Genomic DNA, 20,144 nt, shown 5'->3' with positions numbered 1-20,144 from the left:
TGAGGTGAAAAATAAAATCACTTTACCCGCACTGGGATTCGAACCCAGGACCTCAGCGCGGTAGTCGTACTCGTACCGTGTACTATTACAAACTTAAATGTTTTTATCCTCTTAATATTTATATTTATGCAATTACAAATAAACGTCAATCATTCATAATTTAGTTTTGAAAATGAAACGCTTACAACTCTACATTTTTAATGTTATGAGTTTGTCTTTGTTATTTTGGAAATAAGGTTCATTGACCTACCCTCCTCTGTGACCGTAGAATGTTTATTGACCTACCCTTCTCTGTGATTCGTAGGTGTCGTTTAGGTATTTTGCAAAATAAAAAAAAACAGGTATGGTGTCATAGAATAGGTATAACCGAGACATCTTTCAAGTTTCATGGTACAGATGATACAAAATGGTGGAAACGAGATATCAATATAATTGTTATAATACAGAAAATTGCTTCGACTAAATTCGTATTTTTTTAGCCAGGAAATCTTATGCGGGCAAAGCCGTTAGCAGGTGCTAGTACATAATAGATCACACATTTTATAATATCAATTGTTATAAAACAGTTATTTATTTAATACAAACCCGGAGAGGAAAATCATATGCAAAATTATTATTGAGTGTTAAATGCTAATATTATGATGTAAGTTATTGCTAAACGCTTAGTCATACTAACATTTAATAAGGTAGGTCTTTGTGTCTGTTACATAGATTTAAACTTGATCTAAAAATAATGAACAGAATTACTTAATTAAAAATTTGTAACATTTTAATATGTAATCGTCAGTTATGTTGAATTATAAGAAATGCTTTAGATTTATTAAAGTATTTTGTGATAGGCGGCGATAGCATATACAGAAAAGAATAAAGAAATTTATTGTTAATAAAAAAAACAAAAACCTAAATAACATAAGCAATGCAACAGCAATGGGCCCCCCATTCAGCTATATACTGCGGTACCACGTATACAATACTGCAGCGCTAGTTTCCAATGAGTAGCCAATGTGATCTAAAGACACTGAAGGAATACAGTTAAACTTAATACCTAAAAAAACTTTTTAACAAAATAATATATCGCCTTCAAAATCAACTAAAAACAAAAAAAAAATTACATTGCCTATAATTATATACTGGTTACCAATTTTGGAGTCGGTGCCTAATGAAAATCAAACATTGTTTTCGTACATTTATTAATATATTTATTTAGCTAACAAGCAATTTAAATGACTTATGTTTAAGTATATGGCACCATACGAGAAGTACCAGCTTACGAAAAAAAAGATTCATCAAAATCACTTTACCCAGTCAAAAGTTCTGAGGTAACAATCATTAAAATAAAATTTTCGAATTGAGAACCTCCTCCTTTTTTAGTAATCGGTTGAAAACAATAAATCATATCAAATCTCATAACTGATAGTGACTAATTCTCATCAATATATCCGTCTTCGTAGAAACAACGAAAAATAATAACATTATTTAACTGGACCTAATTTTGACGACGCAATTTATTAAGAACTATAATAATCTGAAAAAATCAATAACAACAAACATACTTAAGATTATTTCGACCTCTTGACTGTCCCTTAAAGTTCTTATAAGTTCGAACAGGAGTGAGTTATTATTGTAGTAATTCTTATTTAATACGAATTTCTGTTCGTTTTCCGCTTGAATTTATTAATGCACGGGTTTTCATTTTATGATAACTCGGAAAGAATTTTTGTATACTGTATGGTGTAAAGAGCAATTAATATGCTTGAAAATTGGTAACAACCTTTTTAAAATTATAAGGATTAATATCATATATGTCTAAGTAGCTTCTGATTACCACATTACATGTGACCATTTTTTAAAACAAATGCGCATAACAAGGATAATTCCTTGCCATGCCATCGCGAATGTTTAAAGAAACAATTCCACCATTGATTGTTTTGTTATATCTCAAAGGGATTTTATATAATGTTTTGTTATATCTTAGGCAACGCTTTTAATCACCAAGTCACCTTGATTTTTTTTGACATCTTTAACAATCATCGTCATGTTTCAATCAATTTATTATTAATGAATTATATACATAAAACTCCCTCAAGAAGTACTCCATCTATTGATGAAAATTGTACAAATATCTGTTCGATAGGTTTTGGGTAGTTCAGCCAAAGGCGGCAGAGTTTGTTTTATAATAATACCAGCTCGCGATTTTGCACGCATGCAAGAATTGATCAAGAATTAAAGTTTCGCTTTCTACTTTTCTAAGATAAAAAGTAGCCTACGTCGTTCCCAGAGTCTCAAGCTATGTGTATACAAAATTTAATCAAAAACTGTTCAGTATTTTCTAAGTTTATCGCATTCAGACAGACACGGCGTCGGACTTTTTGTTCTAATAGGTATGAATAATGGGGATGGTAAATTTATGATTAATTATACAAGACCTACAAGTATGAAGTAGTCCTGGATATCCTTAACCCATTTAACTTGAGTGACAGCTAGAAACTGCTGCTATTTGTATTGCCTTAGGTCATGTTTGACGCCAGACAAAGACTATCGCTGGCGGCTAGACAGAATAATTGACCATTAACGTTTCATATTTATTTATCTATATATTTAATCGACAAGTGCTTATAAATTATGTAGTCTTTGTATTAAATAACTTGCATATATATCCGTTATTATTTATACACAATAGTGCAATTAATTTTAGTATGAAAATATATATTATTTAAAACACCTCTTCGGGACCTAACTTCTAATCGAATATAATATAGAGCATCCAAATATAAAAGTCAAACTTCTAAATAAATAATAAACAAAACAATGCATTTAGCAATAACTGTCCTAGAGGTTAACTTTACTTTTACACTGTGAAACAGACTTACTCATATTCAAGAATTGCGAGCGCCTAAAGTACTCACCCAAAATTCCGGTGTGTTTGAATAAGCCGACCCTTGTGAGGCTAACAAATGTAATTCATGTTAAAAAAAAAATACTCATATAAAATCGAAACAATTTATTTATAATCGGTATGATACTTGTGGAGAATCTATACTCTAGTAATATTGGAGCAAGCTATTTTTAAAATTGAATCAATCTTCAGTCGAAACGTCTTTAAAAGTATAAGTCCGGGACGAGACGCAAGCCGCAAATAACACTAGTAATTTATATGAAAATGATTCCGGAAAACGCGATAATCAACACCAGTGGTGATGCGGATCGCAAGGCGCTCATACTATGCAATGTTCATAGAATCCGTACTAAAGTAAAAATAGAAAAATATAAATCTTATTCACATCAAATAGTCCAGATACTCGATAATGATTTAAACAATAAATAATTCACAGCCTTTTATTTTTTTTAAAGTCAACAGGTAAATTATCAGTTTAGAATAGGTTAAAATGTCTAAAAAAAATGCGGCATTCGCAGCATCTTGGAACAGAAAAGTCTGCAACCGCAGGTGGCGCAGCAACTCACGGCTGCGGTCAGTGGCTTATATTCGACTTGTACCTTAAATCTTGTCACCTTTTGTAGCCATAAAATCTATTTGAAGTATACATAAATAGTGCATTCTGAAGGTAAAGCTAACAGATGCCTTCGTTGACTATTTTTATTCTACTTTATTCATGTTTTTGTTTTGACTGCCCTAGTGGTGTAGTTGTAATTGTACACGGTATGAGTACGACTACCGCGCTGAGGTCTTGGGTTCGAATCCCGGTTCGGGCTAAAATAATTGTAACTGGGTTTTTTCCAGCTCGCAGCTCGGAGTCAGGAAGTTAGCGGTGACATACCCCCGTGCCTCTGAAAGCACGTAAAGCAGTTGGTCCTGCGCCTGATTTCTCTCCGGTCATGTCGGATTTCTGTTTCACCGAACTATGTGAGGGAAGGAATAGAGAGTGCACCTGTGTATTGCACACACACTTGTGCACTATATTATCTCCTGCGTAACTGGTTGATCTAAGCTGAGATTAGCCGTCGTGGCCGAAATGCGGTTAGGAAAAAATAAATCAATGTTAAGGACAAAAATCAATGTTACAAGGACCCTGTTGAATAAGGCGGTCTGAAGTGGAGCATAAGTATAAAACTAACACAATTATTTTCCTTGTATGGGTGTAATAGAAACAACTGTAGATGGCATTGGAGTACTTTGAGCAATTAATGTCTTCTTTGGAGATTTAAAATAATTCAGCTAATATGTTACTACTTCCTTTTCTACACTTGTAAGTAGTTTTGTATTGAGCAGTGAAACAAGCGAAGTCCGCAAATAATATTCATAAGTTAAGTTCTCTAATAAATTTAATGATATTATTTCAATACTTCTAATTATCAGGATTCTGTCACTCATTCTCATTGCCGATCGAAAGCTGAATAGTTACAGCAAAATTAAAAATGCACAATATAATCTATAGCCATTGAATAGGTCGGGGGCCAGTCAAGCCTCTGGTTTTTTAGACCTTGTTTGAACGATAGGTGGTCAGTATCATTTATAAACATCGACTATGGTACGAGCTGGCCAAGCCGGTATTGATATGTTTTTTAAAAATCTTGTTTGAAGGACAGGACAGCGTCGACTTACAGTTGAATGACATCTGCACTTTTCAATAGCAGACGCTACGAAGTTAAACGGAGAATTACGCTTTATTGCGGTCATGATATTGTATTCTCAGTAATCATCAATTTCAAGGAATCATGAGTCAGGGTGAAGGGAAACCGGCTTAACATAGGTGACCCGACTTATTTCCTTTTTTTTTAACATGCAACCACATCGTGTAAAAATTATCCTCCAAATGTACATACCAGAGGGTATATACCATTTGTTTTTTTTGTTGTTTGCGAGTTTTAAAAAATGTTGCAAGGCCATTTTTATTATGATAAATATATTGCGTTTTATTTACAAAATATACTTACGTCTTAAAAAAAGATAGCATCATTTGAATCAACTCAAATATGTTTAAATATCCTTTAAAATCAAAGAGTCATTTTCATTTTTGAGATAGTTGGTAGCGCTTGTTATCATCGGTGATTATCCCTCTTCCTAAGCTTAAATTATGCCTAGAAATTAAAACAAGGACACAATATGCTGTGCAGCAACATCGAGACATTGCCTCCGGCTCTGTATTATACCCTCCGTATCACGGTGAATGCTCTGAAGAATTTTTTTAATCCTTTTCTTCAACCAACACACAACAGTCCTTCAACAGAACCAGGTGCTGGCTTGCGAAAGCACATTTTCGTGCTCTTTTTCAACCCAGGACGAACCAAAACGAGTAGTAATTTATATTTCTGGCACGCCGTTGTGCTATGGAACAGTTTGCCAGCATACGCGTTCCCTCCTTTCTACAACTTTGGGTGCTTCAAGCGGAACGTGAAGAAGCAATTAAGCTGACCGGAATAACTGCGCCGACCGTCCGGAGATGTTTACCTCTTGGCGGTGGACTTGTTTTTGGGCATCTTTAATGAGGCGCAATAAGCCCACGTTGCCATGCCTTCTATCAAAAAAATAAAAATATTCGTACCTTATAGATTCCAGTATTCCTTCACAGCGTTTGCCTTCTACAACCAATATTAATCCAATAATTTATAATGCTGTAATACACATAATGTATGGATTCAATAAGCTAAAAACCTGGCCAAAGTAATTTAACAAAGGAGTTTCGTCATCAAATGCCTCACGACACATCAACGTACTTTGTACTCGGACGGGAATTTTCCTATTAATTGAATATCTATTTAGCACGCATGTTGTTTATAATTAGAAGAAAAACGCTTATCGGCTATTGAATAACTTCAGCATGAATAAACGTAGGTTTGTTTTGATACGAAATGACGACTTAATTTAATGTTTATTTGCATGAATATGCGTCTTTAAAGTGGGAGGAATAAGTAATTAGCGCAAGCACAATATGACGAATCACGATTATTTAAAATAATATTTCTAGAATAGGATCCAAAAACTAAGGTGTATTTTTCAAATCAAAAATGTTTTTATAATTGGGAATTGCTCAGTATTTTATATTGTAGAAAGTTACACACACGTTTTAATCCTTGAAGGGGTAAGCAGAGGCACAACTAGCGCACCCACTTTTCGCCGTGGGTGTTCCGCACCATAATGTGATAGAGGGCGAGCCTATCGCCATATCGGGCATAAATTCCAAAAACCAATTTCAAAATATAAAAAGCTATGATATCATTATTATAGCTATTGAAATATCTATCATAATACTCTTAAATTAAAGCAAGTCATCTCACATTACAAATCGAGGGAACAAGTTTTTAGTTTAATGAGATTTAAACGAATAATTGCAAATCATTTATGTTACAAATACATAGCAAAAAACCTGCATATCCTTGTGCTGGGACTGCCGAGTGTTTTTGCGACTTATAATACTTAACTTCCGATTTGAATCAATTTTTTAACATCAATAATTATTAATTTTTTTTACCATAAAACACCTACTTAATTTGTTTCTTTCAATTTCATGCGGAATGTTTTGCGTGATGCTTATACAAACATATTAGAGAGACAAAAATTAAAAAATCTATTGTTTGGATCCTGTTGCTCTAATAAAGAACCCCACATTCATTTTTATTCAATATCAAAAATAAGTCATTCATATGAGTCCTAGTAATAGGATATTTGGATTCATCCCGATAGCGACCGATGTACTTAAATTGTATACCTTCAATAGCGGCTCACGTAACTGTGTCTCGTTTTGGGATCAGCCTGTGCATATCCGATTTTAAACAGGCCGGCATAACTGTGTCAACTGGCGAGAGGTAATCAACTCACGTCAGTCGACCCTCTATATGCACCCTACTCCACTTACTGTCGGAAGGGTCACTTTCCCGTGTCCGTTTAGCAATCGTTGACAAACCTTAAGGCGATACCTCAAGGTCCATTTTCATACATTTTGTTTCACCTTTAATCTGGGTAACTAAACAAGTAGTAGTGATTCTCGCAGTTGAAGAAAAACGTAAAATAATCATGGATATTTCTGCCTTTAAAATTTCGTCATATTAAATTTTAAAGGCCGAAATATCCATGATTATTAATTATTTTTACGTTTTTCTTCAACTGCGAGAACTAATCACTAACTAGACGTGAATTTAAATTCTTTACTTGCCAATACTTGTTTAGTTACCCAGATTAAAGGTGAAACAAAATGTATGAAAATGGACCTTGAGGTATCGCCTTAACCTTTTTTAATCTCAAAATTTGTCATTGACTTTTAACCAACAATTTATTAAGGCATCCATATAGGTTTTAATGCACTTTGATTTATTTTATTTCCGTATAATTGAAACTTGCCAACTTGAATGTTGGCATTTTCATTGTATTTATACTTATTTAAGAAGGAAAGGTCATAATTAACATTTTGAGTCAGTAACTCGGTGTTCTTTTGTTTGTTTTTTTAGTATTGGAGACTGATGGAATGATACTACTGGCGTATATCTAGAGGAAACATATCGACGTTGGCCTAAATAGAAACAAGTTCGTTTGTTCATTTTATTTGTTGTTAATTATTAAAAATACTCAATATTATTGAATGATGTATGTAGGGCTGTTGGTGTACGTATACCTTATTACAAATAAATAAATATTAATTTCTAACAGTATGTAATTTTTTTTATGAATTCGTATATTATAAAGTAATCTCACTGCAGTCTGTACCTTGTGGTAGAAGAGTGGGGTTTAGATAGAGTTGAATGATGAGAGATGTTTATCCCTCCACAGTCGGTATGATTATGCCGGCTTGTTGGAAATTGGATGAATTCCTCCTAATTAATAGTCTTGATGGCCAATCACAACGGAGGAGATATCAGAGTGCATAATACATGTGTGCGCAATACACGGGCACTCTATGTTTCTTCACTCATATCGTCCGTTGAAACGGCAATCCGACATGACCGGAGAGAGATTAGGCGCAGGACCAATGGGTTTACCAAATTGTAATCGGATTTGTACATGAAAAACCTAACGTGACATACGTGGACTACTGTTAAATGAGTATTTTAATTATAATTTAATAAGATGCAATGAAAACATTCGTATTATGTTTTTTGCTTAAATGTGAACCTTCATTAGAGTTTTAGATCAAAAATTAACTTTTGGTACCAAATTTTTCTTATCCAATGAGTGAAAGATTTCTTAACTTTATTTTAAAACGTTTGTAATGATTTTTTGTATGCAGTCTTAGGCTTACTATTACTATAATATAAAGTTTATGATAATGTTTGGATGTTTGATAGACGGAAACGCAAAGATAGCAAAACCGATTTGGATGAAATATTTAAATGACTATGTATTGCATTAACACATTGCCTACTTTTTATTCCAATAATTTGCTCTCATGAAAAAAAAACGCCATATTTTAATTTATTTTTTAAATAAATGGCGCTGGCGCCGTATGCGTGTGCGCCGCCGGTGTTTTACGGACCTTTGTAACAGGAAAGGTTTTTATTGCGGATGAAGTCGCGAGCGACACCTTGTAGAATATAAAAAAATGAAGGCACGTGATAATCTTAGTATTCATTATAATTATTGTGATGGATAATATAATGTTGCTGATAAACACAGTTAGTAATTATATATTTAAGATAACATTATCTTAATGATAAAGTAATTATACTCATTATTTGTGTTAGATAATGGGATTAAAACATTGTATTTTTTTATAGGCATAATTTGATATTTTATTTATTTAAGCCTTTATTGCCGATACTAAACAAACATACTGAAAATAACATGTTATTTTAACTTAAAATGTAACATAGGATTTCCGGTTCATTGATCAGCGTGTACACGTAGGTCTCTTTCAGTTAATTTGATATTATTTTGATTTAATTTATTGTGTCGACTCTTGGAGTAGAGGGTACAATTTCTGTTCATCTCCGCCCATTCTAAAAGGCGATTCCTATTCGTTCCACACATCCCTCCCTCAAATATTTCGTCCCAAATCTCCTTTGGGACCTGCGCATTTCAGTACTCGGGTAGAAAAAAAAAATCCTTTTCCCCTGTTGTGGACTGCAGATACGCCAATAAAAAAAAACCTAACTCTACCTACTAAGTAAGATCTTCCATTATACTAGGTGGAATCAGAAATGTATAACGGATGGGAACATTTAATTCAAAAACTAAACTTTACTATATTTACTACTATACTTAAGTCGCAAATTAAATTGCAATAGCAAGGCACTTCACGGTGGTGATTCTCTTAAAAAAACAAGTTCGAGCTTCCGATTCTCATACATTTAAGTTAACCGTTAGTATGGTTACCTCTATTTGTTATTCGATTTACTATTTGAAGTTTGCATGCGTGGATGTTTATGCCCCAGAACAATGACATGCATGCTTGTCATTGTTGTGAGGTTCACGCTGTGGTTTTTTAGTTCCAAAAACGCACGACGAGCGCTGTTAAATTTTCCATACAATTTATTACACAAAACGATAACGTAGTACACTAATGCGTAAATTCTAGGTGTATTGAATTATTGCAGTATCCCGTTCGATTTACACGACTATCATTTTTCGTCAGCGTCATGATCTTGAGCATATCGTTTTGCGAATGCTTACATTAACATTTTCGGCCCAGTGCGCTCAAAATTCGACAAAAAACACGATACGACTTCGTGTCTTTTTATTGTGATTGGTTGAAGGACTCACACGTGACTGGCGCATTGGTCACTCGACCAATCACAGACGTCAAAATTACACGACATCGATTTATTAGCCGCGTGATTTTGGGACATTCTTAGAGGGCAGCAATATTTTAAAAGGATTTTTTTTTTATTAGAACGAACAAAAAATCTAAATACTGTAATATTGCATTTTTATGACAATATAATTCCGTAAATGCGCCATTTGCGAACTAATAAAATATTTATGGTTATGGCCTGTTGTTCGAAAAATCGATATAGAATATTACCGGTATATCATTGAAGGGTAACCAGTGGAAGATAGATTTTATTTGGCTTTCTGTAATAAGCCTAAACTTACAATAAATCTTTCTTTTTCTTTGTTATTTGAAATTAAGTAATATTAAGATGATATTAAGTAGTTTCCTACATCTTCAAAGATCTTTTTGATACAAACACACATCACACCTTTATCTCTGAAAGGTTAGGCAGAGGTACAACCGGGGAAGCCACTTTTTGCTACGTGTGTTCCATGATCCATCTCATGATGCGATAGGGGGCGAGCCTATCGCCACATAGGCCACAAATTTCAAAATCAGCACCAGACTGAGCAGAAAGCCCGATATCACTGCCCAACCTGGGTTTCGAACCCCGAAACTTAATAGGTGTAACGCGTGTGCAATACAAACGCCATCAAGGCAATCTCGTTACGAATAAATCATTAACCTTTTCTTCATATTGTTAAATACGTAAATAGAAGTTAATGCATCATTAACCACGATTTATGTAAAACATATGATAAATGCATCAATTCAAATCAATCATGCTCTGCACAGCTGAAGTTGAAACAAAAATATACCTACTGGGACAGATGGAGCGTTATCTTTAGGCAGCGGTTTTAGTGATGAGCGCGAAACGGCAAATTGTTTTTATACGAGCATTGTGAAATGACCCGCACTTGAGCGTCCATGCTGAGCAACCTTTTTTAACGCGGGCTGCAGACGTTCCAGGGTGCCTCAGCCGGAAACGTAAAATGCGTTCTCTTATATATAAATGTCAAAAACTTTATTAAAATGTAATATTGAAATATATCTAATTAAAAAGCACTCACAATTAACTGAATATATTTATTTTAATTTTAGTATTTTTTTTCCTATGGTGACTCAGTTTCAATAGCTTGGCAGGGCGCGTCGACTACGGCTGATGCAGAGTATTGATTGATGCAGTAGCGACCTTGAGGGTAGCGAACGGGGGAACTGCGTAAGTCGCGCTTGCAAGTGGCACAAATAAAAGCACTTTTCATGGGCAATCAATAAGGCCTCGCAAATATTAGCCGATCAAAGACTTGTAATTAAGGTCTGCACTGAATGAACGAGAGATCACTATCTGGTAATTGGTGATCTTACTGGTGGTAGGTCTCTCATTTGTGAGAGTCCCCCTGGGTATGTACGATCAGCAACAAAAGTCGATGAACAGATACTAATTTACAAAACACCTGAACACTGAAACGGACCATAAATCACTTACCAAAGAAGAGTACAGATTAAGGTTATCATTTCAATATGGACACCAAAGTAAAGGATTGGCTGAAAAATTATGAAAAAGAAACTGACGTTTACGTTGAATCCTTCGAAGAGAATCTCCTGCCAGAATAATTTTGAATTTAAACATTTGTTTCTTAAACCGGCCAGTGCTCTATAAAATAGGATGTTTAAAATGTAACTAACCTATTCCTATTAATGTTATAATATTACTTACTAATATATTATGATGTTTTGCCCATACTTAAAAAATATATAATTCTGGCTATTAACTTCAATATGTACTATTATATTAACCTGAAGAATTTGTTTGTTGGAATGCGCTAAACTCAGGAACTACTTAACTTATTTTGAAAATATTTCACTAATAGAAAGCTACATTACTCCTGAGTGCTATAGGCTACTTTCTATCCCGGGTAAATATATAGCATGACTTTTGACCTTGAAAAACTTTTTCACGCGGGCGGAGCAGCGAGCCAAAGCTAATATGTTATAAAATAACAATTTAATTGATATTCTGGACTGTTGTATTAATTCGGCAATGTTTTGATAGTAAAAAACGCGGTGCGCTGCGTTTCGCGAGATGGGTGTATTGAAGCTTGATGGGTTTAATTTAGGAAAAAAGCTTGTACTTATATAAAACAAAGAATGTGCTAATTTCAGCCACATTTGTATTTATTACAGATCATAAAAAGAATTCGCTAGTAATATTTGACATTCAATGGTTTGACTGCGTTCAGATACTTTTGTAGTTCAATTATGACAAGTTATTTTGAATTTAATGTAATCAGTAACTTATGGTAAATGATAATGATTAGGAAATATTGGAAACAAATTATGTCCAACGACTTCTGTTGCTGACTGTACCACCGAAATATCTATTTCTGCCGCCAAGCAGCAGTGTGTAGTCACTGTTGTGGTCCGGTTTGAAGGACATTGTAGTCAGCGTAACTACTGGACATGATATAATAAGACTTAACATCCCATGTCTCAGGATGCGAGCGCAGTGGAATACCGAACAATACTTTGAAATTCAAGACGTTGGATGGTGTCTCTACTGTTTATGGACGGTCGTATCGCTTAACAAAAAAACCTGGAAATCGGGTATATTGAAGCTTACTAAGAAGAATTATTTGGGCGGCGCGCTTGAAAACAATAGTTTCTATATTGTGTTGAACGGTATTTGTTATATAACTTTTAGACGCAGGAACGAAATGAAATGTTCTTGCATACATATTATACCGATATAGGTTTTGTTTTCCAAAAATCGTACTTACTGTTTATCTAACAAGGTTCATTTCATGTAACTTTCGTTCTAAACGGAGTGGGTACGCTAGGATATATTAAATTTGTCGCAAATTGCCTAATATAAAGAATCCTGTTGTAAAAATATTATCAAAGGCGACCTCACACACACCTCCGTTTTGACGCTATTAATATGGTAATGTACAATTAATGGCAGACTACTGTGGTCCTAACATTTATATTAAGTGTAAATTATTATTAAATTTACATCACTTTGTCTGACTTCTCATAAATACTCGCCACGTGAAAATTAATTTCGGATTCACGTGACTAAAATGAACACGTGTGTTTGTTATATTTAAGTAGATAGTATTTTTTATGAACGTGTTGTGGCTTGGTGCTGGTACTTATTTTGAACTTTGGCTCGTGGGATAAATTAATGGACTTTATATATTTGAAATTGAATTTACTGTTTTTATTAAATCAACCTAGACGTTGCAATAGAAAGCAAATCAAGTGGGTTACAACGTCCATGGAGAAAAAAAAAGGGAAGGGAAAAATCTATCAATCGCGATAAAGTATAAGTACTGTACGTCAGTACTAATTCGTGTGACCAATAATAGATGTCGCTAATGGTTCTCGAGAAATATAATCTTGAACATGCCTTCGGCTTTGGAAGCAGTGGCTTTCAAAATGGTTGAAGTCCCGTTTCTAGTTGTCTTGGAACAGTGGGTAAATCTTTGTAAAACTGCGTGTGATGCCTGATGCCTTATTTATTATATTTGTATACATTATTTTATTATTACAATGCTACATGCCTACATCTTACTACCTCGTTCGCATAATTGAATTGCGTGCTAGGTACAACACGGTTTTGAGCTCCTGGGTTCAAATTCCAAGTCGGGCAAAGCGATATTGGGGTTTTACTCCTCAATATATGCGTGGAGGCAAGAAATCGTGTCCGATTTGGTGAGAGGCTAGCCACTATCACATCATGGGACGGAACATACAGGCGAAAAATGGGTGCCTTGTTTGCGCCTCTGCTTCCCCTTCGTTCTTCTTATCTTACAATTTCTCACACAAAGCCGCCCAATTTAAATAATGTTGCCATAAAAATATTTAATTGATATTTAGGTATGCATATTTATGAGCGATGTAAATTGATTATTGAGCGGGTACAATCCGTCTGTCTGTGTCCGCCGCCTTAGCGGGGACCGTGATCGTGACCTATGAGTCACTATAGGTAGTCGTTTGCGGCGTACGCTATACCTGCTTGAAAACCTGTTACCCGCGTCCAGTGGTACCGTTTTCACACCGTTACTATACATTTACCCGCGGGTTTAAGATCAAAGGAACTCTACATATTATACTAGATTTGGCCTACGGTTTTGTCCGCGTGAGAATTTTTTCTAAGACAGAAAAATTCCCGTGGTAAAAAATAGTATAACACTCAGAAATAATGTAATATTTAAATTAATATGATTTTTTTATTTTTATGTGTTCTTTTACACCAAAATCTAATTTGGGTGTTTCGGTTTTATGGTATACAAAGAATAATCTTATATATTTTATGTAATAATGCCAGTTAATTTCGTATGATATCCAAATTCCAAACAAATCTAATCGCAAGACTTGAAAGATTTATATTATAATTATTATGTCGGAATTTGCCCATTTTACATATTCCACTTTGTTTTTTTTTCTCGTAAAGTCATTAAAATCAGTAGACCGTAAATAAGCGATGTAATGGTTGGTTCTGAAGTGTTGCGATCAGGTTTTAATATTAGGGGTAAGGATGAAATCATTTCTGCGATCTTTGGAGGACGACACTACTCTTGCTTATTGTGATTATTTGGACTACGTTAACTCGGTCGATCGATTGCCTCAAGTCTAGTGGAAGCATATTGGGCTGTGAATGTGTTGGAGTTATGGTCCCAGGTTGGAGAACATGGTATTGTGGGGGCAAGCTCAGCAAAATGGGATAAACTCGAATTACCTGTGTATACAGATAGGGGCGTTAGTTAACAGTGTTACTCGTAAAGCGGTCGTGTTACGTAATCTTAGAGAAATTTGCTTGGAATGGTATTCTGTATGTTAGTTTCGATTGTCTTAACGCGACGCGGTGCTTTACGCGCTTTTTAATAATAAACAGTAATAATTTTTAATAATAACCGCCGGTGGCCTGGGTCTTGCGCTTCGCCATCGGAGGGTCATACATTTTTTATATTTTTATATGCATGTTTTTTTTTAAATGTTTATGTAAAAATGTAAAAAAAATACCTTTAAAATAAAGAGAATTGACCAAACAGTAATAAGTCCATTTATTTTAAACTATTTGTTAGAACTTATAAAATTGTAAGTACTATAAAATGTCTCGCAGTTCAGCATCCCGCCTGTGTATAGGCGTCCTCTAATACTTTCCACTGGGTTCTATCATACGCCCCCCTTCTGTGATGGTGTCCAGCCGTGATTTTAAGATCGTCCCTCCATCTCGTTTCTTGACAATATTGCGCTTGCCGTTCCTTTTCGCTTGCCGAACCGTCAAAACGATGAGTAGCATAGGTAGTAAGGACTCAATACCGTTGCTCCTTCTCGGCCGGCCTGAAGTTGGTCACGAGGACTAGCCGGTACAGGCACTTATAGCGGGTTTTGTAACTAACTTCAAACCGAGTAAGACAGCGGCCGTACTGAACCTACGTGGTCCTTATGCTTATGGCCAGGATAAAAGCAACAATTTTTGTTACAGTTCCACGTAAAATGGTCGTCAAAGGCGTGAATGGAAAGTTTTCGTGTGGCAAATTGGTCGCGATCATGGGGCCGTCCGGAGCCGGCAAGAGTTCACTCCTGAATGTCATATCAGGGTACCGGTAAGTGTATACTATACCTAATCAGTCTCGGTGATAAAGAAAGTAGAATATTATAATCCCTTTTGCCGACGACTCTTCCGCCCTAACAATTGTTACTGCAACTTTTGTAAGCCAGGATGGGCAATGATACGCATTTTATAACATACGCAGTGACACCAAATGCACGCTTATGCACGGAGGACATTTGTCGCGGCCCTAGGCACACATTTAAGTGTATATACCTCATGGTTGCCAATTCATATTGAGGCTATGAGGGCTCGTGAACATTTCCCAGTCTTCTCTCCTCCTCCCACCTTAAGAGGTTTTTTTATCATTCTCCCACACTCCTTTCCCTAGATATTCCCTCCCAATTCCTCCAGGGCTCTGCAGTTGCTAAGTCGGGCGATTCCAGTATCTCATTCGCAGGTTTCCCCCGGTACAGACTGCGAGGTCCGATACAAAGAAAAAAAACAAACACGCGGTGAAGCTGAGCGATTCTCTAGGAACACCAATCATACTTTAAAATCTCTTCCGAGGTATTTCGTTGTGTATAAACCATTCCACAGGCATGATTGTTGACACATTAATTGTTGAATTTTTTACACTTTACATGTTTAAATGTTGTGTGTGACATGTTTAAATGAGAAGTTAATTCTTTTTCTGTCTCCATAAAAGTAGTTTTGATTATTGAAAGATTTAAATATTGCCATGACCGCATTAATGTAACAATTGTTTACAGAATTACGTGACAAGCAATGTTAATTAGAAAAAAAAATTGATGAAGAATTTAATTAACGAATATTAAATATTTGAAGGATTTCGAGACGGTTCTCAGAATTTTACATAACTTGTAAATGACACAACAAAGTAAAATCTCACATCTTAGATGAGATAATTAAGAGTTCTCGATTTATATTTACATAAGATCTCGTATTTTTTTCCGAGGGGATAGGCAGAGGCGTAACAGATACAGCCACATTTCGCTTAGTTTATGTCAGTCCCACGATGAGATTGGTGGCGCCAGGCGACCATATTGTTCCTTATGATCAAAAATATCTGATAAAATATCATTCATTAGGTCTGCCGGAGTCACAGGAGAGCTTCTAGTCAACGGTCAGCCAAGAAAAGAGCACCACTTCCAAAGATCATCTTGCTATATCACGCAGGAGGATCTGTTGCAGCCATTCCTGACCGTCCGAGAGGCGATGGACGTTGCTGCTAGGCTCAAGTTGCCTAAAGGCAGCAAGACACCCTCAGTGGAAATACTTCAGGAGTTGGGGCTATTGGAGCATCAGAATACTAGAACAGATAAGCTATCTGGTGGACAGAAGAAGAGGTAATCATATGTTATTTTATAAAGTAAAATAAAAATAAATTCGTGTCTAAGACTTGATAAAGATCACAGGAACACACTGTATGCATGCTGCTTGTAACGGACTGGAAATCATTTCTTATGTTTCGAATCGAACTTTCAAGTTCGAATGTTAGACATTTAAATAGATAAAATCCGAAAAATAGTTTAATTTAAAGGTCTGGAAATCTTTAGGGGAGGCCTATGTTCAGCATTTGACTTCCTGTGACTGACAATGATATTGTACTTTATGATCGTTTACTAATATTATTTCTTAGCGTTGTGAACTATGTTATTTAGTTTCATTACCCGCAATTACCATTTTAATATCAAATAAAAAATACCGAGAATAATATATTATTTTCCAGGTTATCAATAGCATTAGAGTTGGTGAACAACCCGCCAGTGTTCTTCTTGGACGAACCGACGAGCGGTCTGGATACGGTCGCGACTACACAGTGCGTCAAGTTGCTGCGGCAGTTGGCACAGCAAGGCAGGACTGTTGTGTGCACCATACACCAGCCCGCGGCGTCGTTGCTAGATTTGTTTGATCAGGTGAGTAGTACACTAATGTGGTTTTCGGTGATGGCTGCATCGGAGGCGTAGTTGTATTGCAGAACAAGGGCCTAAAATCTTGGATTCGACCCTTGGGTCGGAAGTGATATAAAGTTTTCTGCTCAGCATTAGTGAGGCTCTGAGATTATCTAATAAATGGAAATTTACTCGGTCCCTATTAAAAACCTAAAACCCTGGGAGGTCAGCTATGAAAACGGGCTTAGGGGCGAGTAGCATGTCGACTGACAGTGTGTTTCCGACAAGACGTTCGCTGCCACTATTCGCATTGTTCTATTTAGGGTATTTTTCCTATTCCTTCTTGCATCTATCTCACTCCTTAGCTGCAGTCGATTGCCGCTCGGTATCAAACCACTTGTGTTGCCGTTCGGGCGGCGATTCGTGGTGAGCTTCATATCATGCTTCTTCATGCACTTGTTCTTGCCGCTCGCTGCGTCCCCATAAGGCGCCACTCAAAACTGCAGCTTCGTGGCTCGGCCCGTACATAGTTGGCGGAACGTGGTTGTGATGCCTATTACGGATAAAAGTCAGAACTTTGTTGATTGGGTAAACTGTAAGCTGTTTTGTTTGTGCTCGTCTCAGGAATATCTTACAAAATCCGGTGAAATAATAATTTTGCTACTGCGTTTCGTGACGTGAACACGATTGCCGGAAGTCTAAGCAGTATCAAGTACTTCTTCATTATGGAATTTACTTCTGAATGTGGATGTTAGCGTCTGAATGTTATCGTTTCTGTATGAATTTATAATGATTTTGTTATAATTAGGTTACATGTTAGAAAAAGCCAGACCTGCCAAATAAAAAATTAAATACAATCCTGAATGAAATGAATTTAAATACAATCCTGAAATGAATTATTAATAAAATATATATCCCGGATTTATTACTTGTATATAACACATATTTTTAATGATAACTTCAATTAATGTCTTCATTGCTAATTGCTTTTGTGTTATTGCGATTTAAGAGTATAGCTCGTAAAATGTAATTACATTTTGCAAGAATAAAAAATGATTTTAATAACTATGTATTGACTAAGGAGCGAATGGCGATAGTATAGTAGGAAATAAAACGGTCTGCTGAAACGAAGATCGGCAGGTTCAAACTCAAGGGATGTACTTCCGACTTTTACGAAATTATATTTGTATTCTTCCTTGGCTATCTTGTTCTTGCTTTAACGGCGAAGGGGAACATTTTAAACAAACCTGGATACCAAAAAGCACTTACATTTCCTCTGGGGGATTGTTTGATTAGTTAGTTATAGGGTTCGCTGTCAGGAAACTTTTACAAGGTTTCGTGAAGCAAAAAGTTTGAGAAACTCTGATATATTCTATCGCGTTTAAGATGCAACATAATGTACCATGACAGGCCATTAGATATGAGATAAATAAAAGTACAGAATTGTTCAGTGAAAGTAGGCCGCGCGTGAGGGGTACCGTGCCGACAAGTAATCATTGTCATTACCATACTGCTTCACGGAGTTGTTTACCATATTGCTAACTCATAAGAAACTTATCATTTAATCGAAAAGAGATAAGCTATGATTAAAAAGTCGATGTCAGACACACTGTGACGTCTTCATAATTTTTTATTAGGTATAAAGAAAGTAGATATATTTTATTATTGTAATAGTTTTATTAATGTAGGTACTTGTCTATTGTCTATGTATATCTTAAGTTATACTGTGTGTTAATTGTAGCCTAAATAAACTTTATTTTCTATCGATCTATCTATCTATAGGTACTTAATAGACAAATCTTTTAAACCTATATTATTTAAATCAATATACATTACTTAAATGTATATGCCAAAGGCATTATTAGCCAATCGACCTTAGAGTGGTGCAGTAATAAACAAGGTAGATGCATCTGCAAATGATGATAATAATATAAACAATTCTGAAAGAAAAAATACCAATGTAATAAAATATTTCTTTTATAAACATTAAAATCAGCAATCGTTTACGAATAATAAATAAGAACTCGTAGTAATACAGCTAAATCTCACGTACTAACTACTATGATCGGCTGTCTGTCATTTAGCCGCGTGATAGATCTGATTTTTAACAAGCTTGTTAACATTTTTATTTGGTGTGAAAAGTAACGTTTTTATGACTGTTTTATTTGATGATCTAAAAAAATGTACATAATTACTATTTGTAGAGCACATTTTTTGTGAACTAAAAAAGTTGACATAATTGGGCCTCTGGTTAAACTCATTTGAATTTTCCAAAGATAAATATACCGGCTGTAATTAATGTATTGCTTAAAATGATAATCACATCGTGAGACATTAATCTACATTCCACATTATGATAAGTAAATACAAGTATTAAGTAAATAAAAAAAAATGCGACAAACACGTTGTTCAATGGTCAATTTTAAATAATCCATCCATAATATTATATAAACGTAAGAGTTTTGTTTGAACGAGCTAATCTCAGGACTTACTATACCAATTTTGATTTTTTTTCACTAAGAGAAAACTAAATCCCTCCTGCCAGCTATATAGGCATCATTTTATTCCGGGAAAATATAAAGCTGGACCTTTGTCCTGGAAATTTTGTATCACGCAGGCGCAGCCGCAAGCAAAGGCTAGTAAGGTAATAAATTATTATTAAAATTATGAAGGCACATATCTTATTTCGTGACCATAATATTTTTTTTTAATATTTTGAAACATGTGACTGGGAAATTTATTCATATAAGTACTTAATTAATTATATAGTGCTTTAATGAAGGACCGTAGCAATCGCAGGTTTGATGTATTTTTAGAATAACAATTTGGAAGAAATATCTTTTAACATATTATTACCCTTTTTCTTAGTCTCTTTGAATGATAAGACCAGCTTGTCGTTCGCCTGATGGTAAGGGATACGATCGCCCATAAACAGTAGAAACACCATCCAACAACTTGAATTACAAAGTATTGTTCGGTATTCCACCGCGCTCGCCATCCTGAGACATG

General features: G+C 35.3%; 1 protein-coding gene across 3 annotated transcripts in view; it reads left to right on the top strand.

The window, feature by feature from the left end:
- Positions 1–20,144, top strand: part of LOC115451094 (ATP-binding cassette sub-family G member 1) — an 86,915-nt gene that overhangs the window by 51,242 nt on the left and 15,529 nt on the right. For all 3 annotated transcript variants that reach the window (XM_037446970.1, XM_037446969.1, XM_037446972.1), the window contains exons 3-5: positions 15,154–15,274; positions 16,332–16,589; positions 16,973–17,159. In XM_037446970.1, coding sequence (XP_037302867.1) covers positions 15,154–15,274; positions 16,332–16,589; positions 16,973–17,159 — 566 coding nt within the window. The remainder of the gene's footprint in view (positions 1–15,153; positions 15,275–16,331; positions 16,590–16,972; positions 17,160–20,144) is intronic.

The sequence above is a fragment of the Manduca sexta genome, unplaced genomic scaffold (assembly GCF_014839805.1).
Source record: "Manduca sexta isolate Smith_Timp_Sample1 unplaced genomic scaffold, JHU_Msex_v1.0 HiC_scaffold_46, whole genome shotgun sequence".
Classification (NCBI taxonomy): Eukaryota; Metazoa; Arthropoda; class Insecta; order Lepidoptera; family Sphingidae; genus Manduca; species Manduca sexta.
This window is presented reverse-complemented; position numbering and strand designations above follow the sequence as displayed.